The 16,092-nt window shown below is 55.4% G+C and overlaps 1 protein-coding gene across 1 annotated transcript in view; it reads left to right on the top strand.

Moving 5' to 3' along the window:
- Positions 1 to 15,403, top strand: part of RAB7A (RAB7A, member RAS oncogene family) — a 31,004-nt gene extending 15,601 nt beyond the window's left edge. The window contains exons 2-6 of the mRNA XM_081276127.1: positions 6,871 to 6,931; positions 9,151 to 9,277; positions 12,266 to 12,484; positions 13,035 to 13,163; positions 13,988 to 15,403. Of these exons, the coding sequence (XP_081132253.1) occupies positions 6,879 to 6,931; positions 9,151 to 9,277; positions 12,266 to 12,484; positions 13,035 to 13,163; positions 13,988 to 14,083 (624 nt within the window). The 5' untranslated portion in view covers positions 6,871 to 6,878 and the 3' untranslated portion in view covers positions 14,084 to 15,403. The remainder of the gene's footprint in view (positions 1 to 6,870; positions 6,932 to 9,150; positions 9,278 to 12,265; positions 12,485 to 13,034; positions 13,164 to 13,987) is intronic.
- The last annotated feature ends 689 nt before the right edge of the window (positions 15,404 to 16,092 follow it).

The following is a 16,092-nucleotide window of genomic DNA, read 5'->3' as shown; positions in this document are numbered from 1 at the left end:
AGACCATCTCTGTGCCCAGCTTAGAGATTCAGCCTCCTATTTTGGAAAGCTCTCTGTAAACCTCCATCTGAGGTCTAGGCTAGATTCCTGATCAGTCCCAGACCTTATTATGTGTTGAGAGTTTCTTCTGATGACAATTGTTTGTTGTTTTGGACCTTCAACTACAGCAACTAACATACACATACACATTTTAAAGTTGGGGTTCGCTAAACTCAACCACATCCCACCCCTGAAGCGGACACAGTGGCACACACCTCTAATCCCAGCAGCTCAGGAGGCCGAGGCAGGAGGATCGCAAGGTGGAGGCCAGCCTCAGCCACTTAGCAAGGCCCTAAGCAACTCAGCGAGACCCTGTCTCTAAATAAAATAGAAAAAGGGCTGGGGACGGGGCTCAGGGGTTAAGTGTCCCAGGATTCAATCTCTGGGACCAAAAGAAAAGAAGCCTTGACTGTGTTCCTGCAACATCACAGATACGCCATTGTCCCCTGTTTGCTTACACAGCATCTCATTAAACCAGGCTCAAAGCAGGGAGAACCCCTAAGTCATGTTCATATCTCAGGCACTTGGCCCCGTGCAGGCACTTGGGAAATGAACCCCTGCTGATTGTAAGGTCACCCATCTCTGAGGAGTCCTTGCACGTTAAGACTTGCCTCCTGGCCGGCCTGACGTCTGAGCTCACAGTCCTTTTTTTAGATCTTCAGGACGTGGTTCTGCACAGCCGACTCTTCTCCAGAAATGAGGCCATCTAGTGGCACACGCCTGTCATCCCAGCAGCTCTGGAGGCTGAGGCAGGAGGATCGCAAGGTGGAGGCCAGCCTCAGCCACTCAGTGAGGCCCTGAGCAACTCAGGGAGACCCTGTCTCTAAATAAAATACAAAACAGGGCTGGGGATGGGTTCAGGGGTCTAGGGCCCCTGGGTTCAATCCTTAAGGCCAAAAGGGGGGGGTAGCTGAATTACAGGGTCAGGACCCGGATGTACAGAACTCAGTGTACTGAATGGATCAGGGGGTCCTCGGCACCCTGGAGAGGCACTGGGCCTCATGTTGTCATGTGGCCTTGCCACCCACCTGGGACAGCCTTCCCCCAGCATTGAGCTCCTCTGTGCTACAGGACGGAGGGAGCCTTTCTCTTGGCTCTTTCTTTCCCCTGAACTTGGCCGCAGGTCTCACCCCATCTTGCCAGTTACCTTAAAGTGAGCTTCTTTGTTTTAATCTGTTGTAAAATAAAAATAAATTTTGTGGGATTCAGTGCAGCAAAATTGCATTGTGGGAAGGGTGGCTTGGATGTCTTCCCCCTGCAAGTTATATAAGGTCTACCACATAGATCATCACGAAGGGTGCTTTTTATAACTTTATGCTAATAAATTCAAAACTCCTGGCGGCACTGAAACAAAAAAGGATTGGTTGGGCCTGTTGAAGTGGTGCGCACCTGTCATCCCAGAGGCTCTGGAGGCTGAGGCAGGAGGATCGCAAGTTGGAGGCCCTAAGCAACTCAGGGAGACCCTGTCTCTAAATAAAATACAGAATAGGGCTGGGGATGGGGCTCAAGGATTGAGTGTCCCTGAGTTCGACCCTCCCAAAAAAAATTCCCCTGAGTTCAGTCTCTCCCTGAAGACAGGGCACAGCCTTCAATGCCAGCTACTCTGGAGGCTGAGGCATGAGGATCATTAAGTTCAAGGGCAGCCAGCATTGGCCCTTAGACCCTGTCTCAGGAAAGAGGATGTGGGGCTGAGAGATGCACAACACTTGCCTAGTTTTAAAAGTGGTGAGTTGATTTGGTGAGTTTTTTTGGGGGGGAGTGGGGGGAGTGTCCTCAGGGCTGGGGACAGGAGTTTCTTTCTGTACTAGAGATTGGGCCCAGGTCCTCGTGCATGTCACACACACACAGCCCCCCTTTTTAATTTTTTTAAAATATTTTTTTTCAGTTGTAGTTGGACACAACACCTTTATTTTATTTATTTTTACGTGGTGCTGAGGATCAAACCCAGGGCCTCACACATGCTAGGTGAGTGCTCTACCACTGAGCCACAACCACAGACCCCCCTTTTTAAATTTTGAGACAGTATCTCAGCAAGTTTCTGAGGCTGGCCTTCGACTTTTGATCCTCCTGCCTCAGCCTCCCAAGCAGGTGGGATTACAGGGTGCATCATAGTGTATATGTACGTACGTATACAGTAGGTATGTGCCTGGTAGTGTGTATGTTTGTGACAGTACTTCAAAGGTGCCTTACAGTGCCTGTTCCACGATTAATAACAGTGAGTGATAGGGTTAACCATGGTTATTAAGGTCGTCACGGCCTACTTAAAGACAGGGCCTCGCCGAGTGGCTGAGGCTGGCCTCCAACTTGCGATCCTCCTGCCTCAGCCTCCAGAGCAGCTGGTATGACAGGCGGGCGCCACTGCGCCCACTGAGTACCATCTTTCGTGAAATAGTCTTGTTCATCCGAATTTGTGTCCCCCACCCAAGAAAAAGGACGAGTTTCTGCCTCAGTGGTGCAGAGTCGTCTTGGATCTCCTGGGAAATCACGGGCAGCTCTTGGCTTTTGATTTCCAGATGTTCTTGGGAGGTAATTTTAAAATCAGGAAGCCAGAGGGGTCGCACATGGCCCATGTGGCCCTGTCCCTCCCGCCATGTGTGCTAGGGACCCGTCCTGTGCTCCCAACAGTATTCACACAGGACCTCTTGGGCTGTCTGACGTTGTCGCAGCGTCGCGCACTGTCCTGGCTTGCTGTCCAGCAGAAGGGTTGGTGGCACAGAGTCACCTGTGTCCGATGGAGTGGACCAGGGTGACGTGGTTTTGCCCTTGTTCCTGTCTAGGTAGAGGGTCCCCTGTGGTGTGATTGATTGGAACCTAGGACCCATGGTCAGTATTAAGGTGGGGTCTTTTAGAAAATGAGGTCAGAAGTGGAATTCGTGCCCTCAGGGAAGAATCAAAGGAAGCCACTCTACCCCTTCTGCCACATGGGACACCTAGAAGGCACCATCCATCCGTGAGGGGTGATACTCACCATGTGCCACACTCGTTAGCACCTTGATCTTTGACTTCTGTGCCTCCGGAACTGTGAGCAGCCAGTCTGTGTGACACCTGCCCAGCCTGAGGGGTCATCACAGCAGCCCAGAGGATGAGGACTGGGACCAACTAAAACCTCAGGGGAGCCGGGCGCAGTGGCGCACACCCGTCATCCCAGCAGCTCGGGAGGCTGAGGCAGGAGGATCAAAAGGTGGAGGCCAGCCTCAGCAACTTAGCCAGGCCCTGAGCAACTCAGTGAGCCCCTGTCTCTAAATAAAGCACAAAATAGGGCTGTGGAGGGGGGTCTTCATTTTTAGGAGATGTCATATACTCGGGGTGACCTGGGCTAGGAAGGGTGAGTGCTTGTGAGATGCACAGACGGTGAGCAAGGGCTGGGGTGTTATTCCAGTGAAGCACAGGGTCACTGAGCAGCAGAGGTGGAGAAGCCCAGCTTCCTGGCCAGGTGTAGTTAAGATGTCATATCAAAACACTCCAGTTGGGCACAGAGGCCCATACCTGTCCTCCCAGCGGTTCGGGAGGCTGAGGCAGGAGGATCGCAAGGTGGAGGCCAGCCTCAGCAACTTTGCAAGTCCCTGAACAACTCCGCGAGACCCTGTCTCTAAATCAAATATTAACACAGGGCTGGAGTGATGAAGTACCCCGGGTTCAATTCCCAGTACCTCCACCCACCCACCCCCACAAAAGAGCAGAAGTTCTTAATTTTGATGGCATCCAGTTTGGCAGCCCTTTTTAGGGATTGTGCTCTTGGTGTGAGAGCTGAGAAATGTTTGCCCAAGGTCCTAACAATATTTTGAAATAGGACTGGATTTAAACCACGTTGTCCACTGGGCACAGTGACTCACGTCTGTAATCCCAGCTACTGAGGAAGCTGAGGCAGGAGGATGGCGAATTTGGGGCTACCCTGGGCCACTGGGTGAGATCCTGTCTCAAATCAAAATAGAACAGGCTGGGGACAGAGCCCCCCAGTTGGCATGACAGGTGCAAAGCCAAGGTTCAGTGCCCAGGCCTGCCAGACAGACAAGACACTGTCCACAGACCCGCGGGCGACCCTCCTGCCTCAGCCTCCCGAGCCACTGGGATAATGCGCATGCGCCCACGCCCAACTTAAAAATCTTTATTTGAATAAAAGAATCTAGCGTCCCTCCACCTCAGGTGGGCCTAGGGGACGACCCTCAACAGGGCAGGCACCTGAGGGTGTGTATGTATACCACAAAAAGCCCATCTGGTCTCCGCCACATGGGCAGTGGTGTCCAGGAAGACAGGCCTCGGGGTGCCTGGACATGGGGACTCCCAGGGGAGCCAGGCCTGCCTGAGGTCAGTCAGAGGGGCAGGACGCTCACCTGGACCAGGCATTTGGCGCTGGATGGCAGCATCTTCTGAAGAAAACTTGCAAAGCCAGACTGTCCCCTGCCAGGTGGCTGCTCTCCTGCACCCGCCTAGGCCCTGGCTTGGGTGGCCCCACGTTCTGGGTCCTGCGCTGCTTCCCAGTTGTCTCCTTGGCCAGGCCCCAGGGAACTCCGCCCAGCCCCTGGTCCCCAGCTGCTCGGTGGACACCCCCCACGGTCCCCCGTCTCTTTCCAGTCCCCTGACAGTTCCCACCGCGCCTTCTCTGAAGCTTGTCAGGGATTAACAGCAAGTAAAATGTCACAGCCAAGGATTGTTGACAGTCCCCAGGAGGACCGTTCCTTCTCAGGCACTGCATGTACCTGGGTTCGGTCTTGCTGTTGGAAGCCATTAGGAATCTCTGTGGGTGGCACTGTGGGCCGTGACAGCGTCATCTGGCCTACCAGACACTAGACACCTGCAGAGGTCAGCTCCTCCCATCTGTCACCTGTTTTGAAAGTATTTTATTTAGAGACAGAGTCTCGCTGAGTCACTTAGAGCCTCACTAAGTTGGTGAGGCTGGCCTCCACCTTGCGAACCTCCTGCCTCAGCCTCCCAAGCCTCTGGAATGACAGGGCATGCACCGTTGCGCCCGGCTGTTTGTATCTCTGTTCCCTTTGCTCATCAAGCAAAGCTGTGTTCTGCAGCCAGCCCCACTTCCTTCCCCTCCTGGCTTGTAGGTCCTGTTTGGGTTGCTTTTGATTTCACTTTGGCATTTGATGGTGGTCTCTGGAAAGAGGTCCCCAGCCTTCTGCTTCTTCAAACCCCATAGCTGTGCCCACTTGGTCACTGGAGTTGAATTATCTAGAAGCTGTTGTTTGTTGACCGACTGCTCATTCCAATTTAAGCTCCTCTGGGGCAGGAGGCTGAGGCAGGAGGATTGCAAGTTCGAGGCCAGCCTCAGCAACTCTGCGAGACCCTCTCTCTAAATGAAATGAAGTGTGGCTCAGTGGTAAGTGCTCCTGGGTTCAGTTCCCGGTACCCACCCACGCCACCCCCAAAATAATAGAGTCAGTCTATAACCAGACCCGCTCTTCAACTTCTTGACCAGAGTCATGGTAGTATGTGACTTCAGATGCCTCTCCAAGACCTTTCTCAAAACCTAATGAGCAATATTGCTTACCTACCTTGCTGTGAGCCTTGACGTCTGCTGGTTTTGAAGGCAGAGTGATTTGGATTTTTTTTCATGGTCAGGTACAGAGCACAGTCTTGGATAATGTACCAGGCCAGGTGTGGTGGCAGTGCCTATAATCCTAGCTACTTGGGAGGCCGAGGCAGGAGGATCAATAGTTGGAGGCCAGGCTGGGTAGTTTGTCTCAAAAAATAAAAAGGGCTGCGGATATAGCTCTGTGGTAAAGTGCCCTTGGTTTCAGTTCCCAGTTTAAAACGCACACACACACACAATATCACTGGAGAGAGACATTTCTCAGTGTTTGGAGCTGGTTCAAGTTCAAGTTGGTACCTTTGAAGCCTACACTTCTAAGTTGGGCACAGCACCCACTATCTTCCTGTAGTCCCAGCTGCTCCGGAGGCTGAGGCAGGAGGATCGCAAGTTGGAGGCCAGCCTTGGAAACTTAATGAGACACCGCCTCAAAATAAAAAATGGCTGGGATTGTAGCTTAGTGGTAGAGTGCCCCTGGGTTCAGTCCCCAGTACCTAAAAATGAAAATTTAAAAAAAAAATCATAATTCGGTAGGTAATTGGGCAAAGACCATCAGTAAAACTGCTGCTGAGACCCGCAGGGATCAGGGTTCAGATATGGCAGAGGGTGGGAACCAAGTTGCTCTGAGGCGGAGCGGGGACTCAGTGGCCGATCGCTTGCCTCCCACATGTGAGGCCCTGGGTTCCATCCTCAGCACCTCATAAAAATAAATTAAAAAATTAGAAAAAAAGCTGTTCTGGAGAAAACAAGTTGTCATTCTATTTCAAGGGCCTTTAAAATATTCATATGAGTTAACAAACCTCCCTTAGCAAGGGAAGAATTGAGATCATCCCTATGCAATATGCGACCTTAATGCTAATGACAGTATTTAATGGGGGGAGGGCCTAGCGCACGCCTGTCATCCCAGCAGATCGGGAGGCCGAGGCAGGAGGATCGCGAGTTGGAGGCCAGCCTCAGCCACTTAGCGAGGCTCTGAGCAACTGCGACACCCTGACTCTAAATAAAATAGAAAAAGGGGCTCCTAGGTTAAGCGCCCCTGAGTTCAGACCACAAGTCGGAGAAGTGGGGAGCGCTGGGCCATTGAGTCGCAGGGGTCGCCTGTCTGAGGAAGTGGCCCTTCAGCAGAGGTGTGAGTGATGGAGGGCTGAGCTCTGCGGCGAGAGTGGATCACTAGTCCCGGAAACCAAGGATGCCACCTGGGGGGTTGAGGACACCCTGTCCCCCCAGCCGGGCTCTTGGGTCCAGAATTCTCCTGACCGGCTCTGCTCATGGTTCCTTCTCCTTTCCTCCCGCAGTGTGAAGCATGACCTCGAGGAAGAAAGTGCTGCTCAAGGTGATCATCCTGGGAGACTCGGGGTGAGTGTTCCCCAGCATGCCCAGCTGCCCTGTTGGCTGGGAGTCCCGCTCTCCCCACGCCCTCCCCAGACCACGCCCTCCCCAGACCACGCCCTCCCCAGACCACGCCCTCCCCAGACCACGCCCTCCCCAGACCACGCCCTCCCCAGACCACGCCCTCCCCAGACCACGCCCTCCCCAGACCACGCCCTCCCCAGACCACGCCCTCCCCAGACCACGCCCTCCCCAGACCACGCCCTCCCCAGACCACGCCCTCCCCAGACCACGCCCTCCCCAGACCACGCCCTCCCCAGACCACGCCCTCCCCAGACCACGCCCTCCCCAGACCACGCCCTCCCCAGACCACGCCCTCCCCAGACCACGCCCTCCCCAGACCACGCCCTCCCCAGACCACGCCCTCCCCCGACCACGCCCTCCCCCGACCACGCCCTCCCCGACCACGCCCTCCCCGACCACGCCCTCCCCGACCACGCCCTCCCCCGTGATGGCTTGGAGGCCTGCCTGTTTTCAAAACTAACACTGAAAATTAGCCAGATGCGGTGGTGCATGCCTGTCACATCCCAGTGACGTGGGAGGCTGAGGCAGGAGGATCTCGAGTTTAAAGCCAGCCCCAGCAACTTAGTGAGGCCCTAAGCAATTCAGCAGGACCCTGTCTCTAAATAAAATAAAAAATAGAGCTGGGGACAGGGCTCAATGGTCGAGTGCCCCTGGGTTCAATCCCTAGGACCAAAAACAAAAGCCAAGGCGGGTGGTTTTGCTCTTGGCTGGCTTACTGGAATTTTTGGAGGAGCCTTGAATAAGCTCGTATTTGGCTAGCCCCAGACCAGCGGGGTGGGCTCTCCGTCCCCTGCTTCTGCAAGCCCTGTGCTGTCAGGACTCTGCTCTGGGGCCTGTGTTTCCTAGACTTGACTAAAAAGGATCCCCGGGCCTTGTTCCCTCGCAGCCCCCCGTCCCTGCCTCCCCTGGAAGGTCTGGTGCAGGTGGTCTGGGTCGGAGAGCACGGCCTGGGGCTAGGTATGCTTTCAGGTCCTCTGCACATGAGTGCGAACTTGTCCCTTTGTGGGAAAGCAAGGTGGTACTATTGGTCATGAGGAAGGCTTTTCTGTTATCTTGAGCCTGCTGTAACCGGGTCACCAAAAAGATCACACATGGTCTCCTGCTGAAAAAAGTCCTTGGAGAAGCTTGCTTTGAGGTAGATTCTGGTCTGGTTACATATTGGTAATAATCTCTGCCTCGGGCCAGGTGCGGTGGTGCGCACCTGTCATCCCAGCAGCTCGGGAGGCTGAGGCAGGAGGATCGCAAGGTGGAGGCCAGCCTCAGCAAAGGCCAGATGCTAAGCAACTCAGTGAGACCCTGTCTCTAAATAAAATAGAAAAAGGTCTGAGGATGGGGCTCAGGGGTTGGGTGCCACTGAGATCAATCCCTTCTACCCTCCCTCCCCCCAAATAAATAATCTCTGCTTCAGATTTTAAACTTGGCGTGTGTCATTAGGTGTCTGTTCAAAGCCAGCGGCTGCCTCCTGGTATGACTTCATTAAGCCAAATAACAACCACTAAGTAGAGAAGCAACCAAGACTACTGTGGTATTTTTAGAATCGTGGACTGATCTTACTCCTGGAGCTTATTTTAGAAGGAGCGTATTTACTGAGGTCCTTCTGGGAGGCAAAGGAATAATGCCCAGTTCTGTCGCCAGAGTTGCCTGAACCAGAACTTACCAGTAGCTTTTCAGCATCTGGTGCACATCTGTGTCCGGCTTTTGTTTGTTTATGTCTGTTGCTGAGCTGGGGATGGCACCCGGGCTTCATGCGTGCCAGGCAGCAGCTCGCCCCTGAGCCCCACCCCCAGCCCCATCCTGGATCTTTAGCCCAGCAGAAATCGACATTTTCCAGTGTGTCATGAAGGGATGTTTGGGAACAGGGGCCTTGGTTCCTTGCTCTTGTGAAGCTGCAAATATCGGTGGCCCATGCGTGTCATCTCAGTTTGGGAGGCTGAGGCAGGAGGATCGCAAGGTAGAGGCTAGCCTCAGCAAATTAGGGAGGCCCTGAGCCACTCAGCGAGACCCTGTCTGCAAATAAAATATAAATAAAAAGGGCTGGGGACGGGACTCAGGGGTTAAGCACCCCTGGGTTCAAGCCCTGTTACCAAAAAAAGAAGCTACAGGTGCCACCGTCAGTCTCTGTCCCTCCTGTGTGACTGAGACTCGTGCTTTTTCTCCCTCAGCGTTGGGAAGACGTCACTCATGAACCAGTATGTGAACAAGAAATTCAGTAACCAGTACAAAGCCACGATAGGAGCCGACTTCCTGACCAAGGAGGTGATGGTGGACGACAGACTAGTCACCATGCAGGTGAGCCGCTGCCCCGCCTCGCCCGCCCTGCCCGGCTCCCTGTGTGTCTTCAGGCCAGGCCGGCACCGTCCCTGTTGGCCACACCCCGTGGATCATGGGCCACAGCTCCTGTCCCTGGGGGAAATGCCAGGTGGCAGTTTAAATTCAGTTTTCTGGGAGTGTGGGGACAGGTCCAGGCCTGAACCTGAGGACCCTGCCGTCTCTTAGGGAGCTGCCCTGCGGCCCTCAGTGTGAATTTCACACTGCAAAATAAGACACCATGAAACTGCTCGTAGTTGTTTGGAAATTCACATTTAACTGGGTGGATTTTTGTTTGTTCTGAGTCTCTGCACTGGCTGCCTTCCCAGGCCCTGCCTGTGTTTCAGCATGTCTCCAACTCAGCTCTTTTCTGGTCCCAGAGATTGAACCCAGGGTGCTTAAGTAGCTGCTGCCAGTGTACAAGCACTGACCTCCATGCCCGGCTCTAACTGGTCTCTTCCCATCCTTAATAAGCTTAGGTCAGAAATCTTTGGGTTTCTGCCAGGCTCAGTGGTGCACCCGTGTCATCCCGGCAGCTCGGGAGGCTGAGGCAGGAGGATCGCAAGGTGGAGGCCAGCCTCAGCCACTTACAAGGCCCTAAGCAACTCAGAGACCCTGTCTCTAAATAAAAATTAAAAAGATCTGGGGACGGGGCTCAATGGGTCAGCACCCCTGGGTTCCATCCCTGGTATGAAAACAAAATGAGTATTTTGGGCTAGAGGTGCAGCTCAGGGGCAGAACGCTTGCCTCGCATGCACAAGGCCATGGGTTCCGTGCCCAGCGTCACACACACACACACACATACACACAAAAACAAGAAGTCCTCACGTGTGCCGGCCTCAACCTGTGGATGTCAGTGACACTTCATTGTCCCACTCCTGGGACAGAGCTGGGTGGCTCTCACCCACCCCCACCCACCTACACAGACACTTGAGAGCTTCAAAATGGAACTAAATGTTAAAGAAGTCAAATGTGGGGTAAAAAGGAAATTTCCAGATGACTGGCGCGAACATGAAGCTGGAGCCAGTCAAGGGCCCGGGCTCCTCCGGGCGATGAGACAGGACCGAGCTGCCTCGGTCACACAGGGCCAGGACACGTGGGGTCGCTGGAGCGTGTGTCCAGGCCCCAGGAGGACGTGGGGACAGCACTGGGGGGTGGGGAGCATGAGTTGAGGGCTTTGTCCCCTTGGTGAGGTGTCTTGTCCCAGTGCCTGGTTGTGTGTGGATCCTGAGTTTATCGTCTACAGGGAACAGAAATCCGTGTCTAGGGTTTAACCTGAACCCCTGTCACCTCTGGTACCAGCAAAAGATGAGCGTATTCTGGAACTGTCCGGATGAGGAACTGGGAACTGGTGCAGCCCAGGCAGGTTCCCAGTGACGAGGGGTTCTTACAGGAAGGAATCGAAACCCTCATGGAAGAGGGCAGTGTGGACAAATGGGGATATGGGAGACTCGGAGCTTCGAGAAGAAAAAACATGTGGCTGAAATCAACAAAAAGAAAAATGGAAAAGTTGCAGAGCGCTCACCTGTCACCCCAGCAGCTCGGGAGGCTGTGGCAGGAGGATCAGGGGTTGGAGGCCAGCCTCAACCAGTTAGCATGGCTGGGGATGGGGCTCAGTTGGTAGAGCGCTTCCCTTGCATGCACAAGGCCCTGGGTGCCACATAAAATAAACAAATAAAACAAAGGTATCGTGTCCAACTACAACTAAAAAATAAATATTTTTTTCAAAAAGCATAAATCATCAAAGGTCTGCTGTTGACAGTGGATCATAGTGAACACCTAAATAGCAAGATTGCCACCCAGCAGAACCCGCGGGTCAGGACCGCATCGCGACAGGGGTGCCGGTCTCCAAATGGCAGGCTTTTGGAATAAGCAGGCAAAGACGTGAACTCCCAGAAGAAAACCTTAACTGCCAATGGCCTGATGGTTGGTGAGGCTGGCCTCCCACTTTCCATCCTCCGGCCTCAGACTCCACAGTTACTAGATGGCAGGCACGTGCCACCACCCTCGGCTCAGAATGGCACATTTAAACAGCTAATGAGTTTGGGGGAGCATGGAGGGAGGACATGGTCAATTGATGGTGGGGACAAACCAGTGCCGTCCCAGGCTGCAGGGTGGAAGGTGCCCTTACCCCGCAGTCCAGTGGTTCCAGGCCTCTGTCTGTGGCCCAGGAGACTCACCTCCAGGCACACGAGGAGCAGGTAGCATGCAGACGCAGTGGAGGTGCTGTGTAGCCACTGACCTTGGCAGATGGGGACGGGACACAGGTGGCACCAAGACAGTAGGGTGACTCTGTTTGCCTAAGGTATTTACTTCAGAGAAAGAAATGCCATTTTTTTTTCTTTTAATAAAATGCTACTGTTTGTCACATCAGGGCTGCAGGTGTAGAGTGTGTGCTTCACACGTGTAGAGTCCTGGGTCCCGTGCCCAGCACCGCAAAAATAAATGGCTTTTGTCACAGTGTGTGGGGAGGTGAACTTGTGCGTATGATACTGAATGTAGAGTAGTCCCAGCAGCTCAGGAGGCTGAGGCAGGAGGATCGCAAAGTGGAGGCCAGCCTCAGCAATTCACTGAGACCCTGTCTCTAAATAAAATAGAAAAAGATCTGGGGACGGGGCTCAGGGGTTAAGTGACCCTGTGTTCAATCCCAAGTACCCTCAAAAAAAAAATGCAGGCAGAAATGTACAATTCAGTGAGTTTATTGGTTTTCGTCACCCCGAGACTACACAGGTCTGAAGCCTATGGCTTGCATTTGACACCGTTCTATCCACGTATGTAACCAACAGAGTCCCCAAGCATCAGACTCAGTGTCCCCTCCTTGGTAGACCCAGTTTTCAGGGTCATTTTGGACACCGCGGTGTGAAATTCTGCTTCCTGAACCCCAAGTTCGCGGATGGTGGTGGGTGGCCCCCATCGGGTCCCTGTCCCCCGGCGCCTGCTCTTGGTGCTCAGCCCCTGTGTTCTCTGCAGATCTGGGACACGGCCGGGCAGGAGCGCTTCCAGTCCCTCGGCGTGGCCTTCTACAGGGGCGCCGACTGCTGCGTCCTGGTCTTCGACGTGACGGCCCCCAACACCTTCAAAACCCTCGATAGCTGGAGAGACGAGTTCCTCATCCAGGCCAGCCCCCGGGACCCCGAAAACTTCCCCTTCGTTGTGCTGGGGAACAAGATCGACCTCGAAAACAGACAAGTGAGTGCTGGGGACGGCGGGTGTCCCCACCGAGGCTCCCTGGGGACCGCGAGGGTCTCGGAGGTCCTTGGCTGAGGCCAGAAGGGTTTTGGCAGGTGCTGGCAGAGGGTTCAGAGACAGGGTCTCTCTGAGGCGCTCAGGGCCTCACTAAGTGGTCGAGGCTGGCCTCCACCTTGCGGTCCTCCTGCCTCAGCCTCCAGAGCCACTGGGGATGACCGACCCTGAATCAGAATCCCGTAGTAGCTGGCTTCATCTAAGATGTCCTGACCCCTTCAGTGTTCACGGGGGCCGGAGTGAAGACGTGAGGGGCGGGACTGCAGGGTTCCGTGGCCCAGGGGACACCACGTCAGGACAGGCGGCTCGGGAGGCCCTGAGAGAAGCCCCTTGTCCCCCTCCTCATCCCCGGGCTGGCTTGTTGCTCCTCTCACAAGTGACTTGAGTGGACCCAGGTCACCAACTACCCACGGGCACCGCGACTGGCTGAGGTGGAGGGGCCGCCCTCCTTCCCGGGCGGGCCGAGCGCTGTGTGAGGTGCACTGCTGTCCCGCAGGTGGCCACGAAGCGCGCCCAGGCCTGGTGCTACAGCAAGAACAACATCCCCTACTTCGAGACCAGTGCCAAGGAGGCCATCAACGTCGAGCAGGCCTTCCAGACGATCGCAAGGAACGCGCTGAAGCAGGTAGGGCGCCCCCGCCCCGGCGCTGGCTCAGCCCGGCCTCCCGGCAGCCTCTCTTGGGGATGGCCGGGGACCCCACGTGTGCGCCTGGGGAAGTGTCATCGATGTGCTCCGCTTGAGCCGCCAGATTCCACTGTTTTGTGGATCATCTAAAACCTGCCAAAAACCTGGAGCAGTGGTGCCCACCTGTCATCCCAGAAGCTCTGGAGGCTGAGGCAGGAGGATCCCAGTTGGAGGCCAGCCTCAGTACTTTATCAAAGCCCTAAGCAACTCAGCGAGACCCTGTCTCTAAATAAAGTCTAAAAAGGGCTGGGGATGGGGCTCAGGGGTGCAGTGCCCTCTGTGGCTCTGTTCACTGTGCCAGTCTTCGGGTGGTCTGTGGCCACTTACACAGCCACTGGACCCGTTGAGCCCCTCACCCCCTTTTTATTCATTTGTTTATTTTTTTATTTAGGGGCCAGGGATTGAACTCAGGGGCACTTACCCACTGGGCCCCATCCCGGCCCTTTTTTTATATCACATTTACAGACAGGGTCTCACTGAGCTGCCACAGTCTCACCTTTGCTGAGTGGCTGAGGCTGGCCTCCAACTTGCAATCCTCCTGCCTCAGCCTCCCAAGTAGCAAGAATGATAGGCATGTGCCACCGCACCTGGAAAGGTGGGGATTGAAGGGGGTTGGGGGACTGAGAGGGCAGGGAGCCTTCTGGCCAAAGTGGCCTAGTCTCTGTATGCTGTGTGTGCCACTGCCACCTGGTGCCCTGAGGGGACCCCAGAGCCGCGGGCCCTTGGAGCGCGCCCCTGCGTCACCAGCGCTCTCCCCTGCCCAGGAGACGGAGGTGGAGCTGTACAACGAATTCCCGGAGCCCATCAAGCTGGACAAGAACGACCGGGCCAAGCCCTCGGCTGAGACCTGCAGCTGCTGAGGGGGGTGGCAGGCGCCAGCACAGAGCCCTCACCCCAGGAGACACAGGCCTTCACCCCTGAACAGCAGGGCCCTCTCCCCCGCTGCCACCAGAGCCCACCCCGTCACCCCAACACACACACACACACACCAGCCCACCTCGGTGCGGCTCCTGGGGGGGCCAGCGGCCTCCTGTGAGCCCTTGCGGCAGCAGGACAGGCCAGCCCCCACTCCGCCCTGGCCAGCACCGCCCGGGAGGCTCCTCCGACCTCGTCCACTCGAGAGAGGACTGTTTACAGTTGATCTGTGTCTCATGAGTCACCTGATTTTTTTAAAGGTCGTGTGGTCCCCCCCCACCCCACAGGCTCCCCGGGTAGGCTGGTGCCACCGCGTCCCCTGGCCCCCCACCCCGGCCAGCCGGCCAGGCCACCTTTTATACGCTGCCTTGGCCTCTGTTCCTTGAACTAATGAGCTCTTTCTACAGTGCCCACTATTATGTCAGGCTTCCCAGGAGAGGACCCCAGAGTGACATTGATCTATGCCACCGCTTAGACACAAGCGCCAATCAGTGGAACCCGAGCCCGGATGACGTGTCCAGGTCCCCGAAGGCCGAGGGTCGGGCCCCCCTCCCATCTGGATGGCAGAGCGCTAGAGGCTCCGAATCCGGGAACCCCCGCTTAGCGACAGTGTTGTGTACAGCGACCACGACAAGGGTGACGGACGCCTTTTCTTGTCAAAGACTCGAGCCAAAACCAGATAAGCTCATCTCTCCAGAGGGAAAGCTGGTCTCGATCCTTCTGTGTCGAAATTCTTTCTCCCCCCACCCCGAAAGGTTGATTCGCCCCCGCAGTGTGCAATGGATCAACGGCTGTTACCGCAAACGACAAGTGTCGCTTTCCTTCTCTTTCTTCTTCTTCTTCTTCTTCTTTTTCCTTTGGCTCTTCCGCTCCACACTTGAGACCCCCGCTCTGTCCCTCCCCCGTAGATCAGCATCATCCGGCTCGTCAGAGGGAAGCAGAACCCCCCAGATCTGCCCTCCTAGCCATTCTACCTTTGTTCTAGAAGGCACTCCTTTCAGGGTTGTGGTCTCCTCAGACCGGCAGATCTTCTTCTCCCCTTTCTTTTCCCCTCCGTCTCCCTTCACGGGCGCCCTCTATGAGCCCACCCGTCCCCTTGGTCCCTTGGTTGGAACCCGGCAGTTCTGCCCCTTCCCAGGACCCGCCCCGCGTCGTCGTAGCCTGCTTTACCAGAGAGCATCTCCCCTCCAGAGGTGACATCTTAGGTGTGGGCCGAGTTCTGTAAAGAGATGAACGTGATGCCAATAAACTTACCAAGAACAAACGACCGTGCCTCTGCCCTGTCTTCTTTCCTCGCTCCAGATCCTGGCCCCGTGGAGACCGCCATCCAGAGCTGGGCACATGCTGGTGCTTGGGGACAGACAGGCCTCCTGTGCCCACTCGTGTCCCGGGCGCAGTGCTGCAGACCTGTCATCCCAGCAGCTTGGGAGGCTGAGGCAGGAGGATCGCAGGTTGGAGGCCAGCCTCAGCAACTCAGCGAGACCCTGTCTCTAAATAAAATACAGAAAGGGCTGGGGACGGGGCTCAGGGATTCCGCATCCTGGGTTCAGTCCCTGGGACCAGAAAAAGGTTCAGGTTGGGGGGGATAGGAAAAGGGACACTCAGGGGACAGAGAGGTTCCTCTCAGGAGACAGAGTGGTTCCTCAGGAGAGTGGCTTGTCCCTCCTTGCCCTCCTGCTTTACTGGGGGAGGAGGGTCCCAGGGAAGGTTCCAGAGAGTTCCATCCAGTTCGACTTGACTGACAGCAGGTCTGCGTCAGTCCCCACCGTCTTGTCACCTGGAAGGGAGGTTTTGCTGTGAGGACAGGTGAAACTCTGGGTCACTTTGGCCCCCGCTGTCGGGTTCTAATCAGTACTTGTTCTTCCGGGTTTTGTGGTTGGGGGACTTGGCTCCCAATTATCATCGACTCTCCCTGAGTCCTAGAAGCCGGTGACTGTGAACGTCACGGAAGCCC

Source organism: Spermophilus citellus (genome assembly GCF_964194105.1).
Source record: "Spermophilus citellus genome assembly, chromosome: 19".
Taxonomy (NCBI): Eukaryota; Metazoa; Chordata; class Mammalia; order Rodentia; family Sciuridae; genus Spermophilus; species Spermophilus citellus.
The sequence above is the reverse complement of the archived record's forward strand: the minus strand, read 5'-3'. Positions and strand labels throughout refer to the sequence as shown.